At 54.2% G+C, this 26,638-nt stretch overlaps 4 protein-coding genes across 9 annotated transcripts in view; 2 read left to right on the forward strand and 2 right to left on the reverse strand.

Moving 5' to 3' along the window:
* Positions 1-1,206, forward strand: part of LOC138098661 (GON-4-like protein) — a 28,877-nt gene extending 27,671 nt beyond the window's left edge. The window contains 1 exon segment of the mRNA XM_068995359.1: positions 375-1,206. Within this exon segment, the coding sequence (XP_068851460.1) occupies positions 375-524 (150 nt within the window). The 3' untranslated portion in view covers positions 525-1,206.
* Positions 914-4,944, reverse strand: MSTO1 (misato mitochondrial distribution and morphology regulator 1). 2 transcript variants are annotated; one of them, XM_068995361.1, is made up of 14 exons: positions 4,823-4,944; positions 4,590-4,713; positions 4,460-4,514; positions 4,316-4,391; positions 4,165-4,213; positions 3,786-3,900; positions 3,566-3,683; positions 3,341-3,475; positions 3,085-3,237; positions 2,416-2,547; positions 2,148-2,332; positions 1,844-1,939; positions 1,642-1,760; positions 914-1,436 (listed from the first exon to the last, which is right to left on the reverse strand). In XM_068995361.1, exons 1-14 carry the CDS (start codon positions 4,895-4,897, stop codon positions 1,198-1,200), a joined length of 1,671 nt encoding a protein of 556 aa, XP_068851462.1. In that variant the 5' UTR covers positions 4,898-4,944; the 3' UTR covers positions 914-1,197. The 2 variants fall into 2 exon arrangements, with proteins under 2 accessions (XP_068851462.1, XP_068851461.1); XM_068995360.1 differs by having other exon boundaries at positions 1,844-1,942; positions 4,823-4,942.
* Positions 4,945-5,061: 117 nt separating this feature from the next.
* On the reverse strand, positions 5,062-19,224 carry DAP3 (death associated protein 3). Of its 4 annotated transcripts, none has more exons than XM_068995365.1 (14): positions 19,159-19,224; positions 18,180-18,256; positions 17,332-17,377; positions 13,723-13,839; positions 11,073-11,174; positions 10,126-10,234; positions 9,628-9,720; positions 8,623-8,753; positions 8,363-8,443; positions 7,831-7,989; positions 7,380-7,439; positions 6,205-6,294; positions 5,285-5,402; positions 5,062-5,173 (listed from the first exon to the last, which is right to left on the reverse strand). In XM_068995365.1, exons 3-14 carry the CDS (start codon positions 17,371-17,373, stop codon positions 5,088-5,090), a joined length of 1,188 nt encoding a protein of 395 aa, XP_068851466.1. In that variant the 5' UTR covers positions 17,374-17,377; positions 18,180-18,256; positions 19,159-19,224; the 3' UTR covers positions 5,062-5,087. The 4 variants fall into 4 exon arrangements, with proteins under 4 accessions (XP_068851466.1, XP_068851463.1, XP_068851464.1 ...); XM_068995362.1 differs by lacking the exon at positions 19,159-19,224 and adding an exon at positions 18,857-18,956; XM_068995363.1 differs by lacking the exon at positions 18,180-18,256 and having other exon boundaries at positions 19,159-19,213.
* A 1,994-nt stretch (positions 19,225-21,218) lies between these two features.
* The window catches only part of ASH1L (ASH1 like histone lysine methyltransferase), a 65,015-nt gene continuing 59,595 nt past the window's right edge, over positions 21,219-26,638 (forward strand). For both annotated transcript variants that reach the window (XM_068995476.1, XM_068995477.1), the window contains exon 1: positions 21,219-21,324. The gene's annotated coding sequence lies outside the window, so the exon portion shown is untranslated. The remainder of the gene's footprint in view (positions 21,325-26,638) is intronic.

The following is a 26,638-nucleotide window of genomic DNA, read 5'->3' on the forward strand; positions in this document are numbered from 1 at the left end:
GTGCCAAAAATCCCAAGTGTCCTGGTCCTTCTGCCAGGGTTACCCTTGATATTTGAGCTGCACATTTGGTACTGGAGTTGTTTCAGTGGCTGCTGCTCAGGTCTTCAGCCTCCTGCTTCTATACTGAGGATCTGCTTTTATCTCTGAATCTTCCACAACTGCCACATTTTACCTGGAGGATGTAACTGTTCTAGAGAAAACAACAACCCAGTGCTCTTCCATTTCTCTTCCTTTATGACAGAATCTTGTGTGAAATGCCATTCAGCTGTTTATTATTTTATTGTTACAAACCACCCTGAACTTTGTAGTATGAAATTCCAGTTCTGTGACACCTCCTAGGTCACTCATCATCCTGGATTTCCCCTGTTCTCCAGGTATCCCACAGGTTCAGGGAACTGATGAGGCTGTTCCACACGTCCTGCGATGGGAGCTCTGAGGATGAGGAGGATGCCACCAGTACCAGTAACACAGACCAGCTGTCAGATAAAGATCTTCTGCTTTCTGAGGAAGAACCTGATGACTGAGGTGATAAACTACTGACTGCACTAGAAGAGGCTTTTTTTGCCAGTTTGCTGCTAGACAGGTGCTGTGGAAAAATGTTTGCACAGGTACTTGAGACAGCACCTTCCTTTTTTGTTTTGTTCCATTTCCTGCTGCACTTCCAGCCTGTACCAAGCCAAAGGCAGGAAGTTAAGATGAGAACATTCTCCACAACCTCCCTGGGGAGCTTCAGCAGTGAAATGACAGAGCTGAGGCTTGTGGACACTGACCTGGCCTCGGGGTGAAGGTTGAGCCCAGCAGCCTCTGACCAGGACCTGTAAATATTGTACCCTAAGATGTCAGTTTCTCATGTGGAACAATCACATGACTTTTTTTTAAGTTCTCCCCTATGTGAGATAGTTACAATCTGAACTCTGTATTTATTGTGTGGGTTTATTTGAACGGGCAGAGCAAATCCACTTTGCACAGTTGAAAAAAAAACTCAACCAAAATACAAAAAACCAGCCCCCCAAAAAAGCAGCTTTCCTCCTTTACAACACAGCTGTGGGCAGCTGGAGAACTCGGGCCAGAAGGAAGAAGATTTTTGGTGAAGTAAGAAGAAAGCAGCAGCTGGGCCATCTCCAAAACCACTCCCTTTATTCTGGGAGTGAGCTCAGAGCCACTCTCACTCCCCCTACCCCCAGAAATAAAGGTGGGTTAGTCTGAGTCTGCTTCATCCTCAGATCCATCTGCTCCAAACCCTGTCTCATAGCACTGGGACAGAGTCTTTAGCTCCTCCAAGGCCTCCTGGAAGTCGTCCTGCTCCACTCCAGCCGTGAAGAAGCTGCTGCAGCGCCGCGCATTCCGCGCCCGCAGGTCCCGGCACAGCCCCGAGAGCAGCGAGTGCAGGACAGGGGAGCTCTGCAGGGCTGCCAGCACTGGGATGCTCTCAACACCTGCAGGGTTAGAGGCACATCAGGGGTTAAAGATCCACCAGAACCTCATTCCCTGCCCTGTTCCACTTCACGAGCAGTTGCCTTACTTGAACTCGGCTGCTCCACACTCACAACTCAAACGCTCCTCACGGCATTGGTTTGTTATTTACGTGCTAATTTTTAGGCCCTGATCTCTGTGTTGCAGAGTTTAAGGGGCACTTGTTACCTGCTGAGGAAGAGCCCTGAGCTTTGTCCAGGAGGAAGCCTCGGCTGGTCAGGAGAGGAGAGAAGAACTGGGGGAAGGGAGGCCGGGTGTCACAGGGCTGCTGGAGAACGTGGGATGTGCTGTGAGGAGGAGGTGAACAAAGTTACCCAGAGCTCCCTCAACTGCTCCCTGTTCCAAACCAGCACCCCCTGCCCGTGCCCACCTGTAGGCTCCCGGGAACTGGGTGTGGAGGTACTGCTGGAGCACCTGCTCGGGGCTCTCACAGCTGTGCAGGGGCGACCGGGGCTGGCCTGGGCAGCTGCTGCAAAGGAAATTCAGGGTTTTCCAGCCTGAAACCGTCACTGCCTCAGCTGCTTTTTAGCTGTTTTGCTCTAAAATCAGCAGCACTCAGGCACTAGACTGCTCCTCCCCTCAGCTGCTCTCCGACTGGAGGGATTGTGGATGCCTCCAGTGAGGAATCCCTGCTGGGGAGAGTTCCAGGAGGTGCAGTTCACATGCTGATTTACCTGGTGGCTTTCTCTTTGCAAATTCCTCGTAGCACAACAGACTGAGCAAAACAGCAGCTGACCTTTTGCTCCCTCCACGAGGACAGAAGCTTCCAGGGCACATCCTGCTGGTGGGCACTTAAAGTATCAGGGAGCGAGGAGCCAGATAAGGCAGGGAGGGGAAGAGCCGCCCACGCAGCCACAGCCTGGAGTGGGGTGACACAGCAGAGTCTGGAACACGCTCCTGGCACTGGGGGTGTGCAGAACAGCTGTGGCAGGGGGCCCTCACCTTCCTCCCAGAGAAAGTCAGGGAGTCAGCAAAGTGCATCATGGAGCCCTGGAAGGACCAGAGCCGGTAGGGAGCCGTGAGGGTGTCGAGTGCTGCTGCCAAAATCGCGCTGCTGTGGTAGTTCAGGGATGCCTGGGGAGGAGGCAAATGCAGGAATTGCAGGACAGGTCGCAGTCACCCCTTCCTTAACCCAGTTTTGTGTATTTAACTTAACCAGATTGTAAATTGTGCCTTTAAAAGAGGAGTTTAACAGTTATTTCGGGGTTGGGATAAGCAGCCAGTGTGTAACAGCAGTTCCAGCCCAGCTGTTTGCTAACAAATGCTCTGGTGCCAGTTTCCTTATCTTCCTTGGCCTCCCTAGGGCTCCAGCAGGGCTGGAGTTACTCCGAGCATGGAGAAAAATGTAGTAAAGCCTTTTCTTCAGTGCCAACACTGCAGGCAGTACCCCACCAGAAAGCACAGCAGCCAAGGAAATGTGTTAATATTTTCAAAAGTAGGAAGAAAACTAAGGAAATTAAAAGTTGGCAGCTAAGTCCCAGTGAAAAAGCAGGAAAAGGTCTCTGCTGAGCAGAACAGCACCAGGAAAAACCACCCAGAAAACACTTTGAGGGGGTAAAGCTGCAAGAGCTCAAAGCCAAGTACGGTGGGTGATCCCAATCCAGGACTTACGTCGTATTTTATGTATGGAAAAGTCACGGGAGGTTGTGGCTTGATTCCCAAACTCCCACTGAGTGACAGGGGGCAGAAGAGAGAGCTGTGACGGGAGAGGTGGGCAATGCCCAGGGCCGTGTTCATCAGTCTGTAAAAACTGTTCTGAGGGTCCTGGGGGAAAAAAATCCAACCATTGGAATCTTAAAAGAGCAGGCAGGAACCTGTCAAAGCCAGGCTGGGCACCTGTTCTTGGTTCCCCTCATGGTTTACTCACTCCCACGGTACTCAGGACCGGAGTCAGGCCCCAGGTCAGGATCCCTTTCCGTGAATACTCATCGTGGAGCAGCTCTGTCACCTTGGCACCGACTCCAGAGAATCCGTTGTGAAGGTCACAGAGGACTTGAAACCCCTGTGGGAAACAACAGCAGCATCTCAGGTTCTGCTTCATCTCGAGCCCAAAGTGTCCTGAAAGCCAAGGGAGCCTGGACAAGGTGTGAACCTGCAGGTAATCACACTCCTCAACATAGAAGTGCAACCGATCTTCCAGCTCCTCGACACAGGCAGGGTCCTGCAGGAGACTTTCACCTTGCCCAAAGGCTTCGAGACAACCACAATCCCTAAGGGAAAAAGGGGGAAAGAGTTTATTCTGTCCCTTTTATTAGTCCTGGAAGGCAAAACTCAGCTCCTGTTCTGGATTCTGGTCTAACCCCTGGCCGTACCCATCGTGCAGGTACTGGCGGATCACGTAGACACTCTTGGGGTGCAGGTGCACGTTGAGGTAATCGGACCAGAGCCGCACAGAGGGAGTGTCCTGGGACCCCGCAGGAGCTGCACCTGCAGGGAGAGAGAGGGGAGAGCAAAGGTCCTTTCAGCTCTGAGCATCCCCGAGAATACAGAGATCAGTTTTTAACTTGTCCCCTGTTTTAGCCCATTTGCTGCCCTGACCCAGCTCTCTGTAAGCCAAGCAACCTTCTCCCATAGTTTCCCTTCTCTTTGTCCACTACCACGTTCTCCCACAGCAGGGGCCAGGGAATTCTGCCCTTCTGGAACTCCGATCCCAGCGAATGAACCGAACCCGCACCGACCCCGCGCACAAACCTGGCCCCGCAGCACCGGGATTCCCCTTCCCGTCCCCGGCAGCGTCTCCCTACGGGAACAATCCCGGCGCGGTGGTTACGGGGCGCTTCGCCTCGCCCCTGCTCGTGGTGTCCCGGGCAGGGAGCGCTGCGGGACCCGCGGCCGCGCTCACCCTGCGGCTCCCGGTGTCCCGCGGCGCGCAGCCCCCGGCCGGGGCGCGGTCCCGGTAATCGGCCACGGCCCCGTCCCTGCGACACAAAGCGGCGGCAGCTGCGGCGGCCCCGTCCCGTCCCGTCCCCTCCCGTCCCGCACTCACCAGGACACCGGCGGCTCCGTGCCCGCCCCGTCGGGTCTGAGCGAGCCCACGCCGCCTGCAAAGAGAGCCCGGTCACGGCGGGGCCGCCCGGTGGCGGCGGGGCCGCCCGAGCCCCCCCATCCCGCGGTACCTTTCAGCTCCAGCGCCACCAGACGCGGTGTGGGGGTCTCGGGGCCGCCCGGGCCCCGCCCGAACCGGAGCAGCGCGGCCGCGCGGAGCTCGGCGGGCTCGGCGGGGCTGCGCAGCGCGGCGGCCTGCGGGGAGCGGGGCGGAACGGAGGAACCGGGGGGAAGAAGAGATCAGAGCGAGCCCCGGCCCAGGCCCGACACCCCCTCCCCATCCCGGCCCGCAGCCCCCCCGCACCTGCAGCCCCCACCAGTGCGCGCCCACGCAGCCCGAGTAGTGCCCGAGCTGCAGCGTGACCGCCTCCCCCGGCATCGCCGCGCGGCCCCGCCGCAGGAACCGGGAGCGCGTCACGGCCGGGCCCGCCCCGGACGGGCGGGGACGCGAGCGGGGCCGGGCACGCGCGCCAGGCACGGCCACGGGCTCGGACACGATCGCGGGCACGCGCACGGGACGCGGACTCGGACACGGACTCGGAGAGCGGGGCTGTGGAGCCTTTATTGCGCTATAGGGGCCCCGCCAGCCGGTCCAGCTGCCGCGGGTTGGAGCCGCTCAGGAACTGCAGCTCCGCCTTCCCGTCCTCCGTGTGCGCTGCGAGGGGGAGAGAGAGAGAGACTGAGGGAGGGAACGGGAGCGGAGGCGCGGGCTCTGACACCGCAGGGCGGGCACAGCCCCGGTTTTCCCCCCTCCCCGGGCACCGACCTTTCTCGTGCTGCAGCCACTTGCGCTCCAGGTAGTAGCCGTAGCAGCTCTCGAACTCCCTCGGGCTGTAGTTGGCAACCGGGATGGGCACAAAGGGGTCCAAAGCGTCGAAGCCCTCCTGGGAAGGGAGGTCAGTCGGGGTCAGAGGCGGGGGCTGGGTGGGGACACGGCCCGGCCGCCTGGGAGCTCAAGCAGAGCTCAGCCATGGAGTCATGGAATATCCAGAGTTGGAAGGGACCCACAAGGATCATCCAGTGCAGCTCCTGGCCCTGCACAGACACCCCAACAACCCCACCCTGGGCATCCCTGGCAGCGCTGTCCAAACGCTCCTGGAGCTCTGGCAGCCTCGGGGCCGTGCCCATTCCCTGGGGAGCCTGGGCAGTGCCCAGCACCCTCTGGGGGAAGAACCTTTCCCTGCTCTCCAGCCTAACCCTCTCCTGACACCGTTCCAGGCATTCCCTTGGGTCCTGTCCTGGTCACAGGAGCAGAGATCGGAGCTGCCCCTCCTGAGGAGCTGCAGATCCCTGAGGTCTCCCCTCAGTCTCCTCTTTTCCAGCTGGACAGACCAAATGCCCTCAGCTGCTCCTCCAGACCCTTCACCATCCTCATGTCCATCCTTTGGACACTCTCCAGCAGCTTCAGACCTTTCAAAGATTGTGATGCCCAAACTGCCCCCAGGACTCGAGGTGAGGCTGCCCCAGCCCAGAGCAGGGACAATCCCCTGCCCTGCCCATGTGCCTGGCACACCCCAGGACACTGCTGGCTCCCCTGGCTGTCAGGGCACTGCTGACCCAAAGGTGTGTGTGATCTACAGAGACCCTGAACAGTGTCCCCTGGAACAGAACCAGGTCACCAGCCAGGATTTTTGTTCATTTCCCAGTGTGAAGAGGAAAAAAACCCCAAGAGAGGCCGTGACTCACCTTTCCCAGCAACTCGTGGGGAGTGTAGGCTGAGCTGCGTTTGAAGAGCGAGCCAGTCTGGCTGAGGCTGGTCACAACGGCACCTCCACTCTGGAAGGCAGATCACAAATAAAATCTTGTTCATGCTGGTTTAGGAACAACCCCTGAGGCATCTTCTTCTTGGAGGATGGAGCTGCTGGAGCAAGTCCAGAGGAGGCCATGAAGGTTCCATGATGGAGCCCCTCTGCTCTGGAGTTGGACTGGGAGAGCTGTGGGTACTCATCTAAAGAAGGGAAGGCTCCAGGGAGAGCTCAGAGCCCCTTCCAGGGCCTAAAGGGGCTCCAGGAGAGCTGGAGAGGGACTGGGGACAAGGGATGGAGGGACAGGACACAAGGAATGGCTTCACAGTGACAGGGTCAGACGGGATATTAGGAAGGAATTGTTCCCTGGGAGGGTGGGCAGGCCCTGGCACAGGGTGCCCAGAGCAGCTGGGGCTTCCCCTGGATCCCTGGCAGTGCCCAAGGCCAGGCTGGACATTGGGGCTTGGAGCAGCCTGGGACAGTGGAAGGGGTCCCTGCCATGGCAGGGGGTGGGACTGAATGGGCTTTAAGGTCCCATTCTGGGATTCTGGGTTCTTCAAAAATTCTACAGGATGGACTGTCTGTAACACTCCTGACCACACTAATCCTGGCTGCTCCAAGCCCATGTGAGCACAGGGAATACACAGCTCACGTTCCCAGTGCTGGCATTAAAACTTTTCCTACCTATAATGGGTTTTCTAAGCAAACAAGTGAAATACTTTAAAAAGGACTTTCCTATGTACCTTTAAATCTGAAGCCTACTCATTCTAGCTCTGAGCATCCAGGGGATTGAAAAAGCAGCAGGAGGAATGAACCTCCTACAGCAAAATGCTCAGAAACTAAAAGTTCTCATTAGTTCCAAGAAATCAGAACCCAAACTGCCCCAAGGGCTACCAGACACCTCTAGCTCAGGGTCCTACACCAGAGCCTGGCAGGGGAATCAGGAAATGCTGTTACAGGTTTGACCTGCTCTCATTCTCTTCGTGTCACAAGCAGTGGTGAGACACTGCTGCTGTGCCTGTGCTCTCCTTCAGAGGTGTTGGACTCGCAGCTTCAGGCTTGTGGCAGCTTTAATTGCTGGGAGTGACACAGCCAAAGGCAGAGCCTGGAACTCACCCAATCGTTCCTCACCATCTTCCGCAGGTTGTGCACGAGCGTCAGCTCCTCTGGAGAAACCTGGTGGAGATTGTCTGCATCACTCTTTTATTGCCAGCAGCTTCTATCTCCCCTCCCCTCCTTCCAATCAGGCTGGCAGGATCATTTGTATCCTTCAGGCATGGTTTTTTCTTTGCTTTCCCTCAGCCCTGCAGCATCGAGCCTGAGTCATGCTGCACTGAGCAACACCCAGGCCCTGCCTCTCCACCACCACCCACCTGCGCTTGTGTCCCAGTGAGACAGTAAAAATTCAGTAAAAATCATCTAAAGCACCATGTGAACCTTTCAGGCCCCTCCAAAGCCAAATTGAGCATTTTCAGGGACTGCCACAGAACTACAACTGAACAAGACGCCCTCCCTGCTCCCCCTGCAGCAGGAATCAGGGCTGTCCCCAGGGCAGAGCTCTCCTCACAGGGCTCTTGTCCTCCTTCCTCAGCGTCGTCCGTCCCCAGAGCGCGTTGACGCCGTCCACGGCCACGAGGAGCCGGAAGGAGCCGCGGTGACTCTGCTGCTTGATCTCCCTCAGCACCACCCCCACGGCGTCACTGGCACTCCTGACACGAGCCAGACCCTGCAGGGAGCACAAGGCACAGCACTCAGCCTGGATTTCCTGCTGGTGGGCAATGCTGGTGACTCTTGGGCTGCCCTTCCTCGGGGGACGACAAACTGACAGTCAACGAGCTCTTTGTTCCTTTCCAAGGAGGAGTTCAAGCACCAAAACGAGGCAATTTCAAATTCTAACTTTGTCTTCTATCCCAATTCTCAGTAGAACTCTTTACAGAGCCACCACATCCTCCACAACATCTTCTGTTGATAGGGAGGCACCTCCCCTTTCCCAGGACTCACCCCCGTAAGATCTTTAGGAGCAATCTGTCCCACAAACACAAGGATGGGATCCTCTGGGACAAGGTGAGACCACTCCAGCAGCAGTGGTTATTCCTTACCTGCTCCACCACTTCTCCCAAAGGTCTGCCCTCCTCTGTGCTTTCTCGTTTGCCCCACATGTATTTTTTTTGTGTTTTTATCTGTGGGAAGAGAACTATGATTAGATTGGGGATGGAAGGGGGCAAACCAAGGCTGGATTGCAGAAACTGGGAGAAGTATCCACCACCAACAGCCACCCCCACAGAGGGGATCTGAAGTGCTTTTCCTACAGCACCTGAAGTCCAGCACAGGGCAGTGGGTGGGGTTTGCATCCACAAACCTCTTGCAGGAATCTTTCATTGGAGGTTTTGAAGTTCCTGAGCCACACAGAGGCCTGCAGAGGCTGATCCAGCCGGTCTTTGTTGTAGGAAGACTGCAAAAGCTCCTTGCAGTTCTTCACCCAGAGATGAGCTGTGAGCAAAATAAAACATTTATTTATTTTTAAAATTTTTTTTTAGTCAAAATAATGGTATGAGGTGAGGGTGGTGGGGGTGTTTGTGTTTCCTCTGGTAAGGAAAGCCACAGAATCATGGGATGGTTTGGGTTGGGAGGGACCTTAAAGATCAACCAGTTCCACCCCTGCCATGGGCAGGGACACCTCTCACTATCCCAGGTTGCTCCCAGCCCCATCCAGCCTGGCCTTGGACACTTCCAGGGGCAGCCACAGCTTCTCTGGGCACCCTGTGCCAGGGCCTCCCACCCTCATAGGGAGGAATTCCTTCCCAGTATCCCATCTAACCCCGCCCTCTGGCAGTGGGAGGCCATTCCCCCTCATCCTGTCACTCCATTCCTTGTAAAGAGTCTCTCTCCATTTTTCCTGTAGCCCCATTAGCTCCTGGAAGGCCACAGTTAGGTTAACCCAGAGCCTTTTCTTCTCCAGGCTGAACAATCCCAATTCTCCCAGCCTTTCCTCACAGCAGAGCTGCTCCCCTGATCCCTCTGATCATCTTGGTGCCTCCTCAGGTCCATGTCCTTCCTGTGCTGGGCCCCAGGGCTGGAAGCAGCTCCCTCCTTACTGGAGAACTCCTCTGGGATCAGAGGAGGGCACACAGACCCCAAACAATCTCCCCCTGTGCTCGTTAACAAAGGGGAAAACCAGACTGACCCAAGGCACACTTGAGCAGGTGAAAATAACCAATTATGCTCTACTTTATTTGGGGGCTTTGTGTTTTATGAGCCTTCTCCACTATGGAAAAGCAAGGATAGATTGAGGTGGGCTATCCTGCAGCTCCTGAAGCGGCATCTTTTGGGGTTTGGTGTGGTAACAGAGCCCTGGTTTCCTCACCATCTGGGATGTGCAGCACCAGCCAGCCCTGCCTCGAGCAGTAGTGAACCACGTGGCACAGGGTCATGGTCTTCCCTGTTCCCCTCTCACCATCTCCAGCAAGGACTGTCAAGGAAAGTCTCTGGAAAACCACTTCAGTTTGCACTTGACTGTGATTCCTTCAGAAAGGGCATAAGGGGAGTTCAGAGGTCACCAAAGCAAGGATTTCAATCTCAACAGAGTTCCTTCTCCCACTCCCCACCCCACTGAGCAGAGCCGAGGAGCCCCTGCCCTGTGTGCTGACCCTGTTTGTAGGTCTGGAGGGCCAAACAGAGTCAGAACAAAGGTATCCAAGCTCCAGGCTTCCTGAAGTGCTCCGAGTCCCTGCACTGACCACAGACCACACGGCACAACCACCTCCTGCAGAACGAACCAGCTCAGGCTCAGAACAACCCTCTCCCCTGCACAAGCTGGTTGTGTTTCTCTTCACTCCACCCTCAGGTAAGTGCTAAAGGATACAGATCACATATCTGACTGCAGGGTGGGCGAAGTTGGAGCCCTTCAGGTAAGCGAGGATCTCGAGCGCCGGCCTCCGCACCATCACCCGGGCCTCGTTGAAGGTCTGGATCTGAGAAAGGAGCAAATGTGCCCAAGGTGCCACGAGCTGGCTGAGCACAGCTGCTCCCAGCCCGGCTCCATCCCTGCCTGGGGGCTCCCAACACCCCCAGCTCTGCCCTCTCTGCCCAGGGTTGGTCAAGAGCCGCTCCCCCTCGGTGAAAGGATCTCCTTGTCCTGCTTGTGCCTGGAAAGGGTTTTCTGGATCAGCTGTTCCATGCTGTTCCCACAGACTTGGGGGGGGGGGGGTGACTGGCCTGTCCATGAATCCCAAGTCAGTGATATGCAAAGGTAAGGAATCTGTTCCTCACTCAGGCAGCTGCTCAGGGAGCAGGCACAGCTCCATCTGCCTCACCACAAATCAGGAGACAAGATTTTTTTGTTATTTCATAAGACAGCCTGTTCCACACAGAAATACAGCCATGGAAAATAGTTCTGTAATTCACTGTGTGCTCGGATGTTAGAGATGAAAAGTAATGGAACGAAGGTTGCCTGGGGTGGAACCCTCAAACTCTTCTGCTGCTGCTCTGGGTGGTCCCCTCATCTCTTTTAGATGTTGAAAACAACAGTAAGGACCAGCAGTAACTGCACTCTTGCCCTCTCTTATTCCAACAGGGAAGCCACCAACGGACCTGGTTCTTCCCACACAGAATCATGGAATGGTTTGGCTTGGATGGGACCTTAAAGCTCATCTGATTCCACCCCCTGCCATGGGCAGGGACACCTCCCACTGTCCCAGGCTGCTCCAAGCCCCGTCCAGCCTGGCCTTGGATACTGCCAGGGATCCACGGGCAGCCACAGCTGCTCTGGAAAACCTGAGTGCATTCCCTCCAAGCTCCAAGGTGGAATACCTGCTGCTGGAAGCGATAGGGCAGCCCATGGGGGAACACAGCCTTCACCTCCTCCAGAGGGATGTTGTACAGACGACCCTCATGCTGCTCCGTGTGCTTGGCCTGGAAGGGAAAGCAGGAACTGTCACACTGGGGATGCCTCTTCCTGGACACAGGTGGCCTGGGAGGGTGGGACAGGGAGGGAATGCTCCACCACAGGCAGTGCCCTCTCACTGGGAGGCAGAACAAGATAAAGCAGGAATTGTGGGGTCAGGACACTGCTGTGGAGAGGCTAAAGAAAGGAGATCCCACCTGGCACTAAACAATGAAGGGACTCCCTGAGCTTGTGTATGACCCGTGGTGTTTTGGGGGGCACCAGTGGCCTCGTGCTCTGTGAATTTACCTCACCTTTCACCAGCCCCCCAAACCTTAACAGCAGCATGATGCCCTTTTGAGTTACCTGCTGGTGTCACACCCGCTTTCTTTTATGACAAAATGTTGTTTTCTGCCTTGGGAGTAATTCCCAGGAGTAATTCCCACGGTGCCATTTGGTTACTGGGGCTGGAGGCTGAAAAACTCACAATCTGTTTTCTGGGGCAGTAATTTCCAGTCCCTTGTGGTGACCTCAGTGCTCAGGGTTATTCCTCCCCTGGACTTGAATCCTGCTGCATTTATTTCCAGTGTTTACCTGCAGGTCTCACCATACACTGCAAGAAGCTGTTGTCACTGGGATCTGAGAATTGAATGCCTCATTTTTCCCTTCATTATTCTCTTTTCCTGCCTTGCAACACCTGCAAAGCACTTACTTGTTTCCTATTGCTCGAGTCATCGGGTTTTGTGTCTTGTCCAATTAGGACAGTAAATAGAGACTACCCTGCAGCCCTTCCTGTGTGACTTTTAGCAGTTTTGTGTTAATATTTAAGCTTAGATCATGTCCTGCTCAGCTTTCTGCAATTTTCCATGGATTTAAAATAAAATATCCTCCTCTTTATTCTTGTGCATGGCAGCTTTTATATATAACAACAACAAATATAACAATTTCCTTGTTCTCTTTATTTTGTGTGCGAGCAGCTGGGCCTGCAGGTGTGACTTCTGCCTATTTGGCCAGGAATATTTGGCTTTTCCCAGCTCTTGATGGACTCTTCATGGACCACTGCTGCACACCCACAAATTTTCTGGCCCTTGTTAAGTCTCCCTTCCCTTCTTCAGACCCAGTTTCCAGCCTTTCAGCCCAAAACACACCTCTGCTCTCACCTTCTGCCCCTTCCACTCAGCACTACCACCTATTCCATGCCTCCCTAGGAAAGGTTCTCCCAGGACAGGCCAGTGTGCCCTGGACTCTGTGGTTTGCCTTGGCACAGCTGCAGGATTTGAGGAACTCCTGATTCAAGGAACAATTTCTAGGAAAAAACCATTTGGTAACTTCAGCCAAGGGCTGGGCCGCTGGAGCTGCCAAACTGGGGTTCGCTGGTCAGGGAACCTTTGAAACAGGGGGGAAAATGTTAAATCCTGGCTGTTCAAGAGGTGTCCTGCTGTAAGGAGGCATCATCTGAAGGGACCTGTAAAGTGAGGCTTCAGGCTTTTCCCAACCAAATTTCAAACTGTGGATTTCCTGGAGTTCTCCTGCACCTGCTGGACTCGGACCAACAGCACCTCTGGTTTCCATGGCTCAAACAGAAGAGCAGGACTCCAGAGCCCATTTTCATTCTCAGCTTCATCCCTGACCTGCTGCATAACTTTGGGCAAATTCCTTCACTCTGCCACATCTGCAAAGTGGCTCAGTGTCTTTATCCTCACATTCAGCCACTTGGAGCTTTGCTAATGGGAACGTACACGAAGTCTGATGAAAAATTTCGTGTTTAGTGGCTTAGTCCCATTTTAACGGGATTGCAGGAGCTGGGGGGCACCGGGGTTTGCTGCTGGAGTGACCCAGCGAGCCCAGGGAGGGCTGAGCTGGCCAAAGCTGTGCCGAAGCTCAGGCACAAGTCCGAATGCCAGAGCCAGTTGCCTGGCAACGAAAAGGCAGGCACAGGACAGTGGGGACAATCCTGGCCATCTGGCCTGTGCTGTGCAATCCATGGAGACACCGGGTCACGTGCAGCAGATCATCTCCCCGCTGCCGTTTCCATAGAGACCCCGGAGGAATCGGCAGGGAGAGACTCCAATTACACAGGCAGCAGAAAAGCACCTCAAAGGCTTACCCCATTCATTTATTCCCCTTCATTTTGTGCTTGAGACGGGGAGCAGGAGGCGGGAAATGCGATGCTGCAGAGCTGTGCTGTGCTGAGGTCATCTGGGGTGTGGTTTTTACCCCCTTCACAGCCAACTCAGGGAGGCTTTTCCAGGGAAGAATTAACCCTGGAGTTGACATTATTGGTGTCTGATGACAGGCGAAGCCACATCCCAGTTCTGCAACACACACTCTCATCCCTGCAGCTCTAGAGAAGGAATCAATACCTGTTCCCAGGGGCTCTCAGGCAGAGCAGCCCCATCCTGAGCAGGTGCCCTGTACAGCCACGGCCCATTCCCTCGGGGCTGGATCCCTGGTTTAGGTCTATGTGCCCCCTTCCCTGGAACAACACAGACCCAGGAAGTGCTCCTGGCTCCAGCATGGCCCCTGGTGGCATCCAGGACTGGCCGTGTGGCAAGGACAGGGGTGGCAGTCACTCACCGGGTCGCTCTCGCTGGTGTGGAAAACTGCTCGGGGCCTCACTGCCGGGACATCCTGGGTGGACACGGAGCTCAGGCCATCCCTGGCTGCCGTGTGGAGGGCACAGCCGTGGTCCAGCTGAGGGGAGAACAAGGCAAAGAGACAACAAAGCTCTCAGCAGCCAAGGATTGCTGGTGAAAAACAAGGCAGGGAGTCTGTGCTGTGCGCTCGTGGCTCACACCCTGCGATCCCGCCGAGGCACGTGCAGCCCAGAGCTGAACCCTGATTGCAATTAGAATGAAAACTCGTCATTAGCATAGAACTTCATCACGAAAACCCACACGCTGTAGAAGCAGATTTCACACTTAGATATCTGCACTGAAACCATTCCCACCTGAGCCAGTTCCACCTGAAGCCACCTCAGTGAGCCAGGCCCTGCACCTGAGTTTTACCCCACAAAATTCCTTGAGATCCCACATCCAGCCATTAAAGCCTCACTGCTGGGAAGTGCCTGCCACGTTCCTGCCTCCACTGAGGAGTGGCAGCACCCTGAAAATTCCGTCTGTCTAGCAATCAATCCATAATCACCTCAATTACCGAGGGATTAGTGCAGCTCTGCCCACTATTTGATATTTATAATTACACTCCTTGCACTGATCTCCCTGACTGTGTCCCCGCATCCAGACTCTGGCATTAGGATACAGACGTGGCTGAGAAACCAAAACAGCCAGCTAAGCTGATTAATTCATTTTTCCCCAGACAGACTGCTGAAGCCTGCCTGCAAAGCCCAGCCAAAACAGGCAAGAAAGTGAGCAGTGGCAGGACAAGCATTTTATTATGTTGTGGTGAAAGAAAACACAAACATTTGTCAACGATTTAAAAAGTGCATCCTCCAGACAGGCTCCGGGAGAGGCTGAGAGCCCCTCTCAGCACTGACAGGGCCAGTTGCAGCTGAACAGAGCCAGCAGTTTCCTATTTTGTCTGTCTGGGTGAGAGCAGCAGAACGCAAAGCTCAGAGCCAGGGACAGCTGTCTCAGCTCTCCAGGGCATGACACAGCTCTGCTGCCACCCCAGCGCCTCTCAGGGGGCCACTGCAAAGCCACAAGGGCTCGGGAGAAAGTGGGATTACCCCACATCCCGTGCTCAACACGCACCAGATGCCTGAATCAGCATTTGGGCACTTGCCCTCCTGTTAGGGAAGGAATTAAACCAGTCTGGACCCTCTGGAACAAACTGCTGCAGTGTAAGCAGGGAGATCACCAAACACATCTTGTTCCCACATTGCCCTTTTCCTCCTCAAACCCAAATGACCCTTCAGGATGGCTTATTTGGCTCTGTTTAGTTTAAAATCCATGGAAGTGACAATTTACAGCCTTGAGCAAGGCACAGAGATGCCAATTTAATACATGAATAGCTACAGAAGGCAACTCTTGTCACCTGATCCCCTAGAAAATGTCAGCCCTAAGTCACTGCCAGCATGGACTCAGAGGCCCTCTCATTTCCCTTGAACATCCTGCCCAGAGCAGCTGTGGCTGCTCCATCCCTGGAAGTGTCCAAGGCCAGGCTGAATGGGGTTTGGAGCAACCTGGTCTAGGAAAGGTGTCCCTGTTGATGGCAGAGGGTGAGATTGGATGTTGTGTGAGGTCCCTCCCAACCCAGCCCATACCATGATTCCATGATGCCACATTTCCTCCTCCCCAAGTCCCAGGTGAGTGTGTGAGGGCTGTGAGCTTTGCTCAGCTGGCAGGGAAGCTCCCTGGACATCCTTTCCCAGGGGTACCACACAAATCCTTGTCCCTGACCAGTGCAGTGGTGAAGGAAAATGAAGCAAGGATGAACCTCTTGCTCTGTGTTCAGATAACAGCCTTGAGCTGAATGATGCTTCATCACACCAATATTACCAATCTCATGTTTTAAAAAGCCCAAACTCAGCTCAGCAGGACCTGGAATCTCTATGGGACACAAGCCAACTCCTCCTGAGTTCTCTGAAGGGAGTGGAAGTCAGAATGCAAGTGTGAGGAGACTTGAAGTCCAGTCCTCTGTTCTTGCAGCCAAATACATTAAATTTCTATTTTTTTCCACCAACACAGCACATCCCATCTGTAAGTGCCTCCCCCTGGTGTGACACTGTTTTGCACCGTCCCTTGCAGCCTTAGCACGGTGACAGCTCTTTCCCCAAACCCCCGTGTCTCCTCCTGGTGCTTTGGAGCTTTCCCTCTGTGGGCTGTGGGAGCAGCTCCCAAGCACCTGGAGACAGGGAATCGCTGCTCTCTGAGGTGCTACAAAGGCAACACGAGCAGCGAGTTGCTTGCACCCAGCTGTCCTGAGCTCCAGAGATACAGACTTGCATTTCACCAACTGCTGTGTCTCCGTTTACAAAACCCACTGGGGGCAGAATCCACATTTCAAACTGTCCACGGATGGCTCAGGGACAGCCCTGCTAAAGCATTTCATCTCCCGGGTTTAGAGCAGCAAGGTGCCCCTTGGTCCCTCCTACCCTAAACAAAAGCTCAGCACTGATCCCTGGGCTCAGGAATGCCAGAAACATCCACACCCCTCCCCGTGCAGCTCCCAACACATCCAGCAGCCTCTCCCCTCTCAGCCTCTCCCGGGAGCAGCGAGCGGATTGCGGGGCAAGTTTCCATCTGCCAAAGGACAGGAGTCTGGGATCCCTGAAATGGCAGCGAATCATCACGTGGTGGCCGGGGATGGCTCGGGGATGGCTCGGGAGTAGTCCCGAGCCATGAGGTGGAGCTGTTCCCGCGTGTTCCGCGGATGCCGCGCTCGGGAGAGGCCGGGCTGCTCCCGCAGGCTGCGGGGGAGGGAGGCTGCACCGTCACCCTGAGCCACATCGCCGTGCTGGGGAGGGAAAAGCCTCGAAAAGGCAGCAGCAAACGCCACCGCTGGAACTCTTTTCCAGCAGGAAGCCGTTCCAGACCTGCACCATGAGCTCCTGCTGCTGTTGAGGGTTTCAGGAGGCTCTGCTGGTAACGCAGGGCTGCTGTGAGCAGTGGCAGAGCTGGTGTCACTACGCCCACCCGAAGCACTGAGCCACCTCTTGGCTCAGAAAATGAAAAAAAGAAAAGGTTCTTCCCCCAGAGGGGGCTCGGGCACTGAGCAGGTTCCCCAGAGCTCCAGGAGCTCCCAGCACAGGGTGGGGTTGTTGGGGTGTCTGGGCAGGGCCAGGGGTTGGACTCCATCCATGATCCTTGTGGGTCCCTTCCAGCTCGGGATATTCCATGATTCTATGATTTTTGGCAAAGCTCTCCCCCACCAGCAGCACAGGCTTTGTGCAGGGCTGGGGGGTTCTTCCTCTGGACATTCCAGCCATGCAGAGCAAGTGGAATAATGCCTGTCTCCTGAGAAACACGTGCAGGGAAGATGCAGGACCCCAGAATCCTGGTTTAAGCCAGGCTCCCTCTCCCCAGACTCCTCAGGGAAACGTGGAAATGCTGGACCAGCTCTTTCCTTAGCCCTCAGTGGGAGTTTACACCCCCAGCTTCGAGGAGTCACCAAGGTTTTAGCTGACAAATGTAAGAAAAATGTCACACTTTACAGCAGTTAATTGTCATTCCAGGCCACGGGAAAGCTGAAATATTGGAAACAGCATCAGGCTCTCACAGGACTCACCTTCAGAGAACGGCAGACGAGTCCTCTCAGACTTCTCAGCATTTTCCTGCAGGGACAGAAGTGGATATTTTAGTTGGTTTTGTGATGCCTAATTACCTTGTGCTGGGAGAGAATTGTTTGTGTCGAAAGAGCTTCCTGACAAATAACTCAGACCAAGTGTCAGACGCTCTGCAGCAACACAAACTGGTGATCAGCATCACTTGCCTAAGAAAAACTATTAATAAAATAATAAAACAAGAACCATGCCATTAAAAAATAAAAACAACAAATAGTTTAAAATAAAAACCATTCCATTAAAATTTTTTAAAAGCCCCAAGACTAATAAAATATTAATAAAACTAATAAAAAAGTAAAAACTATTCCTTTAATTACGTGGCCTTTTCTCAGAGAGACATTTACAGGAAAAAAACCAAAAACCCTTACTTTGTAAATCAAGGTATTTCATTCTCCTAGTGAGGAGAACAGTCTTTTGTTGGGCTTGACTGGGCAAGGAATTTTGACTGTAGCTGCAAAGAGATGCAAGAGCTGCAGCAGTGACTGTCGTGAAGGAACTGGAATCCTGCAGAGACTGAAGGTGTTTCCAGCTTCATCCTAATCATTTACCAGTATCTACTGCCCGGCCATCCTTGATTACAGCAGGAGAAAAAACCCAAAACAAAACACCTGAGCAGCTGTGATGCACAAATAAGGGCAAAGAGTGAAGTAAAGAGATTAAATCTACCAGCTCTGCCGGCATTCAAGGCCTTTTTCACAGAACTTCCCGAGGAGGAAACACTGGCAGTGCCTAACAAAGGTGCTCTGAGAATTCTTGGGTGCAATAAGCTGCACTCGAAGGGAGTATTAATTACCTTAACTCCTCAGGAGGAACTGCTGCCTCCGTGGGATTGGTGGTTCCCTGCAGCTGAGCAAAACAAAGCTGGTTCACCTGCACAGAACAGCATTTCCACCTGTTACTGCAGGGAGTGGGAAAACAACCCCGCAGGGGAGGATGTGAACGCCGTGAAGACGCTTTTCATTCGTTCAGCTAAAATAAATACGGGAAAAACAACCCCCACTTTGGCTATTTCAGGAATGAGTGAAGATCTCATCCTGCAGAGGAATTTCTGCTCATTTTACACGCGTGCAGCACAGCGAGGAGGAATCCTGCTCCACGTGGGAATGGATCCCATCGGCTTCCCATCAGCCGCAGCCGTGAAGAGAGCAGGGACGGGAACGCCGCTTTCCCAGACACAACGAGGAAAATCAAGGAATCATAAAGGCTGAATTCTGTTAACATTTTTAAACTTTCTGCCCATTTTTTAAAAGCTCCCCGTTGACTTTTTTTTTTTTTTTTTTAAACTTGCTGCCGACTTCTTTCAAAACCTAGCGTTAATTTTGGGCACCCCCGAATGACCAACGCAGCTCCGGGGCTCTGTCCCCGGGAGAGGAGCTGCAAACCGCGGCCGCTCCCCCGGGGCAGGCTCAGCACAACCACGGAGCTCCCGGGGCGCTGCGGGAAGAACACGCGGGGATTTCTGTAGTTTACCACCAAAAACTCCGCAGACAACCCCAAAGCCGCATTTGCAGCCATCCATCAGCGACCAGAACACCTCGGCTCTCCAGACTAAATAAAAACAACCCCCCGGCTGCTGCGGGCCGAGCGCGGCCCGGCCCCCCCCGGTGCCTCCCACGTGCTGCCCGCGGGCTCCGTTCCCCATTCCCGGCCACGCTCGGGGCCGGAGCAGCGCGGCCGCTTGGGCGCGACCCCAGGGGGAAGCGGGAGGGCGCGGCCGTGCCCCTGAGGGCATCGCGCGGTCGCCGAGGGAGCCGCGGTGCCCCCGCACTCACCGGGCCCACCGGGGCCGGTCCCGCCCCGCCGCCGGCGCCGCCGCAGCCCCGCGATGACGCGGCCGCTACGGGAGGCGCGGAGGGACACTGGGGGCGTGGCCAGAGAGGGCGCGGCCGCGTGGGCGTGGCACGAGGGGGCGTGGCCCGCGGCGGTGAATGTTTGATCGCCCCGTCCGGCTCCTCCGCGCCGCGCTTGGCGTGTGCGGGGCAAAAGCTGCTCGCCATTTGTCGCCGGGTTTTTGGAAAGGGACAGATTAAATCACCGTGCCAGGATGGGTCAGGTTGGGAGGGGTCGCGTCTGCTCGCGCCTCCCTGCTCCGGCAGCACAGGGCGCGGGATTGTGGCCAGATGGGGCTGGGATGTCCCCAGGGAGGAGACTCCACGGCCGCTCTGGGCTCTGCTCAGGGCTGGGCACTGCCCAGGGCAGCACTTCTGCCTCCTGGGCAGGGCAATTGCCGGGCTCAGGCCCTGCCCGCTGCTCTGGGGCCGCTGCCGGGCCCCGGAGCAGAGCCTGGGCCCTGCCCTGAGCCCTCCCTGCACACAGGGACACCCAGGGCTGAGGGCCCCTCTCAGCTGGGGCTCCTCTCGAGGCTGAGCAGCCCCGGCTCCCTCAGCCTGTGCTGGGCACGGATCTCTCCAGGCCCTTCAGCATCTTTGTCACCCTCCGGGAGCTCCGTGTCCCTGCTGTGCTGAGGAGCCAGAGCTGGACACAGCACTCCAGAGGTGCCTCCCAGGGCTGGGCAGAGGGGCAGAATCACTGCCTGACTTGCTGGGAAGGCTCTTCCTGATGCCTCCAGTATGTTGTTGGCCTTCTTGGCCTCTGGGTCACAGTGCTGGCTCAGGGACAGGCTTTTATTAATTTCTGAGCAGTCATCTGGATCCTCAGTATTGAATTTTGCATGTGTAGTGCAAAAGAAATTTGCTGTTCATGGTTTCATTGCCAGGTTTTCAGGTATTGGCAACTTAAATCTCTGCTTCTGCAAATACTTCACGTTTCTTTTTGCTATGGGTATTTCAGTCCCAGGGATTTTTGTTCATTTGGGTTTTATATATACATATTTTGTAATACAATTTTTAATTAATTTCTCCTGTTTCTCACAGAAAATGTTTTAAAAAACTATTTAACAGCAATTACAAATGGCTGTAGTAATTCCCATCAGACATTGTGAACATCATTCCATCATTCCCAAAATAAAAAGGACACGGAATTGTTGGAGCAAGTCTAGCGGGGACAACAAAGTAGATAAAAGGGCTGGGAGAGTTGGGAATGTTCAGCCTGGAGAAGAGAAGGATCTGGGGAGACCTCAGAGCACCTTGCAGGATCTAAAGGGGCTACAGAGCGATGGAGAGGGACTCTTAACCAGGAACTGTAGTGATAGCACAAGGAGTAATGGATGCCAATTGAAAGAGGGAAAAGTTAGGTCACCTATGAGGAAGGAATTCCTCCCTGTGAGGGTGGGGAGCCCCTGGCACAGGGTGCCCCGAGAAGCTGTGGCTGCTCCACCCCTGGAAGTGTCCAAGGCCGAGTTGGACAAGGCCTTGCATGATGTGGTCTAGTGGAAAATGTCTCAGCCCATGGCAGGAGGGTTGAGACTAAACGACCTTTAAGGTCCATTCCAACCCCTTTTAACACCCCACGATTCCAGGTTCGCGAAAAGACTTTAACGACCCTAAGCTGACAAGTGCGTGGGTGTGGCGTTCCAGGACAGGCGGCTCTGGGGATGAAAACTCCACCTGCCCCGCTCGGAGGCGAAAAGCGCCTTTTCCTTTCCCGTCTTTCCGCTTTCCCGAGCAATTTTCCCGGTGGGCGTGGCCGGGCTCGCGGGGGGCGGGGCCAAATGGGCGGGGCCAGATGGGGGCGTGGCCACACGAAGGGGGCGTGGCCACGCGTGACCGCCGCGCCCTCTGCCCGCGGGGGCGTGGCCGCGCTGGGGGCGTGGCCTGGCGCGGAGTGGGCGTGGCCGGCGGCGGGGGCGTGGCCGTGCGCTCGCTCGCGGCGGAGCAGGAGCCGCCGCCATTTTGGTTCCGCCGCCTCGCTCGGCTCAGGCCCCGCCGCGGCGGCCGCTCGGTCCCGGTCCCGCCCCGGCCCCGTCCGCGCCCGGGCGGCCGCGGGGATGCGGCGCGGAGCAGCCCGTGCTCGGCCCCGGCCGCGCTGCCGCTGACACGGTGAGGAGCGGGCGGGCGGGCAGGCGGGCGGGGACTGGGACCGCCTCAGGCCCGCGGCCCGGGGGGAGGGGAGGCGCGCCGGGATCCGCCGCGGGGCCGCCCCGCACCCCCTCCCCGCATCTCCCCCGTATCCCCCCCGCACCTCCCCCGCACCCCCACACCGCATCCCCGCACCGGGCCCCGGCGGCGGGCGCTGGGCATCCCCGGCGACGGCGGGGGATCCCCGGGGGCGGCGGGGGGGGGGATCCCCGGCAGGGCCCGGAGCGCAGCGTGGAGCCGGACGGGGAGCGGGGCGGGGTGTCCCTGACAGCCGGGGATGGGCCGGGGAGTCCCTGACAGCCAGGCCCGCACCGGGAGGCACCGGGGGATCCCTGACAGGGACCGCGGCGAGGGGCGGGGGATCCCCGCTGGCGGCGGGGCCCGGTGACAGGAGCGGCGGCGGCGGGGCCCGGGGCCGGGGCAGCCCCCCGGGGGTGCGGGAGCTTGACAGCCGCGCTCGGACGGGTGTCGGGGGCCGCGATGTCACCTGACAGCGGCCCCGGGAGCCCCTCCTGGCCGCCGCTTCCCTGCGGAGCGGGGCTGTGCCCGAGGCTCCGCATCCCCGAAGTTCGGTGTTTCCCCGGGCTCGGCGCGGTCCTGCCCCGTGTGACAGGCGGGGGATGCGGGGGACGGAGCCGGGGGTCTCCCTGCCAAATATTTATGTATTTCCTTTGGGGTTTGCGATACTGACTGGTTTACTGGGTCGGTGTCTTGTGGACTTTGTCCTCCCCTTGCTCCAAAATCATACTTCTGAAATTTTACTTGCATTGCATTTTTAATTCTATTTTAGCTTTATTGACCGTGAATTTGGGTTTAGGTGGTTGAGCCTTGTCATGGCCTTACCGATCTCTCACATCAAAAGCCAAAATGTGTTCCCATCCTTGTGTCTCTCTTCCATAGTCTCCTGACTTTCTAACTCCTGGTTTTGGCCCTTGGTTTGTGGTTCTTCACCCTGTTAATTATGTAGCAGAGAACTGGAAGCTACTTGGAATGTGGGTTTCCATCCGATGGCCTCAGGACACGCATTCACCCTTCTGGTAGTTGTGTGTTGTCAGGAGCCAGTCAGGGAAACGGGAGGTGGTGGGAGCTCTGGGAGCAGGGACAGAACCTGTGGCTTTACCCTCATCCATTGAAATATCCTCAGTTTTCATTTTCAGGAGCAGTGCACCTTCTTTCCTGGTTTATTTTGGCTGTCCTCCTTGCAGTAATTTAGATTGCACCTGCACTTGTTTGCCAGGGATGTGGGGTTTTGGGGAGAATCGTGTAAGAGTCGTGTTTCCCGTGGTCATCCTTGAGGACCTTGGGATCATCCCTGGTGCCTCTGTGGGAAACAGGGAAGTTCTGGCAGCTGCTTGAACATATGGGGAGAGACGGGCTCTAAAATCATCATCTGTCTGCCTGCTTGAGTTCTTAAGAAGTGTTTTTACTCAAAGCTTTTCTCAACTGTCTGAGGGTATAAAAGAGAGACTTTTTTTTTTTTTTTTGAAGAGTTCTAAGTCTGAAACATCTTGGTTTAAAAGACAAAATTACCACAACTTCTTTTTGGACTTGAAATCATTGCTACAGGCAGTCGGCAGTCGCCTAAAAAGGTTTGAGTGATAATAACCAGTGACAAAATTTGAGTTACAATTTCCGGGAGAAGCTTTTTTTCCCAGTTGTTTTCAAAAGTTTAAACTGTCCTGGAGGATATAAAAAGCATTTTTTTTCCTTGGTGGAAGAGACAGACATATTGGTATAAATGGCAGTGCTGTTGTCACAAGAGAAAAGTGGCAATAGCACATGTAGTTACTGAATTAAAGGTATTTTTAAATAGATATTGTTGTCTATGGGATTGCTGGCTTTTTTAAAAAATTAAATTAATTTCTGCTGCTTTTGGAAGGGCTGGTACTGTTGTGGACACATTCTTCCACTCCATGAGGTCATGAGTCCCATCTCCAGCTTGCAAAGGGGAAAAAAATCTGTCATGAGACCTATTGTGGTTATTCTGTGAAAGCAAAATCTGTGTTTGTGCCTGGTTTTCTGTCCGTTACCTGTGGCACAGGTGTGGCCATCCTGGTGGGTTGGGAATAACCAGAGGCATCTGTCTGGAGTTGATGGGGATGTGCTGGATTGCTGTGACCCTTATCTTTTACTAGATGATATAAATAAATGGATTTTGTCCAGAAAAATCCCCTGGAAGGCACTGGACCTCTCAGGGAGCTCCTGACTCACACTGTAACAGATGGGATAATATTTTAGGAGAGTTCCCAAACTGCTTTCCCCTCGGCAGTCAGCGTTGGCTGATGTTGGGACTCGAAGCCTAAGGGTGGAGGAACCTTTGCTCCCATCAAACATGGGCTGGTTATGCAGATTTTAGCAATTTGGCGTTTATTTGCATATGAATAGGGAACCCACAGAATTACCCTGCACCTCCAAACTCAGCCCTGTGATTCCAGACCTTCAGTCAGGTGTGGTGTCAGCTGGGGCCAGGTTAAGATACCAGGAGAAACTCTATCTCTGCTTCCCAAGTTTTCCTCCCACTGGAGCATACTTGCAGGGTGTCATCATGTCTGTCCTCTGCCTTTCTTCCCACAAAACCTGTGTCCTGCTCCAGGTGCTTTCCCTGAACGTGGCCTCTGCTCCCAGCACTTCTGTGGAATATTCTTCCTGACAAGACAGGTCCCCTGGGATTTCTGTCTGACAGAAGCACATCCAGCAGATTCCGTTTGGAAAGTGTTTTATTTGTTACCTCCTGTAATGCAAACAGGAACTTTATTCCTGATAAATGTCTCCTTCTCTAAACATTTTAAGGATGCTCGTGCAGGTGATCCAGGGGCCTGAGCTCCTGTTTCCCCTGTTCAAGGATTGTGATGTGGGGAAATACTGTAAGGCTTTATCCCACTTTCTATTTCTCTTTTCGGAGTGTGGTAGCTGTCTTCCTTAGCAAAGGAAAGAAGACAAGGAATTTGAGAAGGGACTGTGGGAGGCCACAGAGTTAGTAGTAATATTCTGGAATTTCTAACACTCAGCTGAATCGGTTTTAATGTCCCTTGGAGATGAAGCAACGAAAAGAACCAAAAGAAAAAATATTCACCTTCCAAATATGACATGACAGCGTGTTTTCATCGACAAAAGCAGCAGCAGGAATGTACTCAATGTCCTGAATTGAATGGAGGGAAAAATCTCAGTTAATATTGCTGAGGGGACGTGGGGAATCATATCTAGGATCTGGCAGCAGAATCAACCCTTGGCATTTTCTTTCTGGGAAAGCAGAGGATCAGAAGAACAGAAATCTTAGCAGCTGATGGGCAGAAAGGGCTTGGGATGGGACACCAGGGGAATAAGGATGAATGCCAGGTATTAAAACTGTGTATGGCATTAGAGAAACCATTAATGAACACCACTTAGTTCCAGGTGGCACGTGTCAAAATGGATGTTAAAATGCTTCATAGTTAATTTTTTGGGGAAGAACAATTTCAGGAGGGATTTGAGATCTACGGAACCTGCCGGCTGAGGGACTGGGAGTTTGATGTGATTTGCTTCGTAGGGAGATGGTGAGGACATGTCTTGCTCATTACTTGAGAGGCCATGCAGGGATTTGGTACTGGAATGTTTTCAATCCAGCAAAAGTTTTGTTAGCCTAAAATCCCATGGATGTAGGATAATTCAGAACAAAAACTTGGAACTTCGTGCAACAAACGTGGAAAGCAGAGGAACGGATAAGTACCTTATATCACATGGTTAAAGATGATCATTTTAGGTCTTTAAAGCCCCAAAGCATCAGAGTTTTCAGGGTATATTCGTGCAGGTTTTTTTAGCTGCCTCTGAACTGTGGCTGTCACCAGTTGGCTGCTCATTTGCTTTGACATCCACAAGGTTTGGAGGCACAACCTGCACGAGGAATGAAATAGATCCTGCAGCGAGTGAGGCACGCGGAGTGCGAGGAGTAGCACAGAGAAAGTAAAGTGAGAAAAGAAAACAAATAGTGGCATCACTGGGGAAACAGCTCCGAGGAACAGGAGCAAGGGAAGAGCCAAGGTACACTTGAGAACACCTTGGAGACAGTGACAGGAAGCTTGAACTTGATAAGGCAGGGAGGAAGCAGCACATGGGGATTCAGGGAGATGAGATCCGAGTGACAGACACATATCCTGTGAATTAGTGGGGTAATTGGGGAGCTGGGAGAAGATTACAGTGGTGATTAGGGCCAGGATTAGCATTTTTGTTGTCTGTGTTGAGAGCAATTAATGGATAAATAAATGACCTGCTCTGTGTTTGTGGGAGCCATCAATTTAGTGACTTTGTTTCCGGGATAGTTCTCCATCCTCTTAGCACAGAGTAAGATGTGAGCACCATTCCTCTGCTCTGATTCCCACTGTGCACTTTGGGCCTTGCAGTTTCTAAGGTCAGTGTGTGAGTCTTGCTGTTGGTTTCATATTTGAAGCCAATTAATTAATTTTATTGGTAAGAAAATGTCAAAAGTATTGTCACTGCTCTGCACCCCAGTCACTGGAGAAGGAAATAGTTGTGTGAACACAGATTTGAGAGTTGCATGATGGCCTGTGGGATTGTCCCTTTTCTTGGACTTGAATAATACAAATTCAGGCATGAGCTCAGAATTATTTACGTGCTGGCCAGGAAAATAATGCCTTTTCCTTGCACATTGACATATATGAAAAAGCCCATTTTTGGTGACATGGTGAAGCCTATTGAACTAACACTGGGCCTTGGACTGGGCAGTGCCACTGACTCACTCTCTGTGTCCATGTCACACTGCTCTACCCTTTTTTTCTCCTTGTAAAATGGAGATTTTATCTGATTACCTCTGGACTTATGAGTAATAATAGCGGGTTTGATTTCTGAGGATGTGCGTAGCTGGAAAGCCAGAGCTGCAGATAGAAACCCCGTGAATAACGTGCCCAGAACACATGGAAATAAGTTTGTTTTCTCTGAGGACATAGCCAGGGAGGCCTGGCTTTGTGACGGGCTGCATCTGGTGTTGCCAGCAGCATTTCTTCTGCCCCCACTAATCCTGGCATCTGTCCTCCAACCTGTGTCCACTGCAGTTGCCTTGGTGCTCTTCGGTGTCGCCTTTCACATTCCTGATCCTTTCCCCTTTCCGTGCAGTGCCTGTGCTCCGGAGCCACCCCAAAACCAGCTCCTTGCTGCTGCTTTCCCAATTCTTGTCTGCCCAGGGGGGGCTGTGGGACCTGCCACGTGCTCTGTGCTCCAGTGGGCTCCTGCTGACCTGCCAGGATGCCAAACATCACAGAAAAGTGCCAGGCTCCTTGAAACC

The sequence above is a fragment of the Aphelocoma coerulescens genome, chromosome 25, assembly GCF_041296385.1.
Source record: "Aphelocoma coerulescens isolate FSJ_1873_10779 chromosome 25, UR_Acoe_1.0, whole genome shotgun sequence".
Classification (NCBI taxonomy): domain Eukaryota; kingdom Metazoa; phylum Chordata; class Aves; order Passeriformes; family Corvidae; genus Aphelocoma; species Aphelocoma coerulescens.

Excerpts from the sequence above, each read along its gene's own strand:
- MSTO1 (XM_068995360.1), bottom strand. The coding sequence starts at position 4,897 with ATGCCGGGGGAGGCGGTCACGCTGCAGCTCGGGCACTACTCGGGCTGC. Across the intron at positions 4,515-4,589 it reads GGTGGCGCTGGAGCTGAAAG|GCGGCGTGGGCTCGCTCAGA; the intron begins GTACCGCGGGAT and ends CTCTCTTTGCAG. Across the intron at positions 3,476-3,565 it reads AGGAGTGTGATTACCTGCAG|GGGTTTCAAGTCCTCTGTGA; the intron begins GTTCACACCTTG and ends TGTTTCCCACAG.
- DAP3 (XM_068995362.1), bottom strand. The coding sequence starts at position 18,901 with ATGGCTGCAAATGCGGCTTTGGGGTTGTCTGCGGAGTTTTTGGTG. Across the intron at positions 18,257-18,856 it reads TGTCTGCGGAGTTTTTGGTG|GTGAACCAGCTTTGTTTTGC; the intron begins GTAAACTACAGA and ends TGTTCTGTGCAG. Across the intron at positions 13,840-17,331 it reads TCGTCTGCCGTTCTCTGAAG|CTGGACCACGGCTGTGCCCT; the intron begins GTGAGTCCTGTG and ends TTCTCCCCTCAG.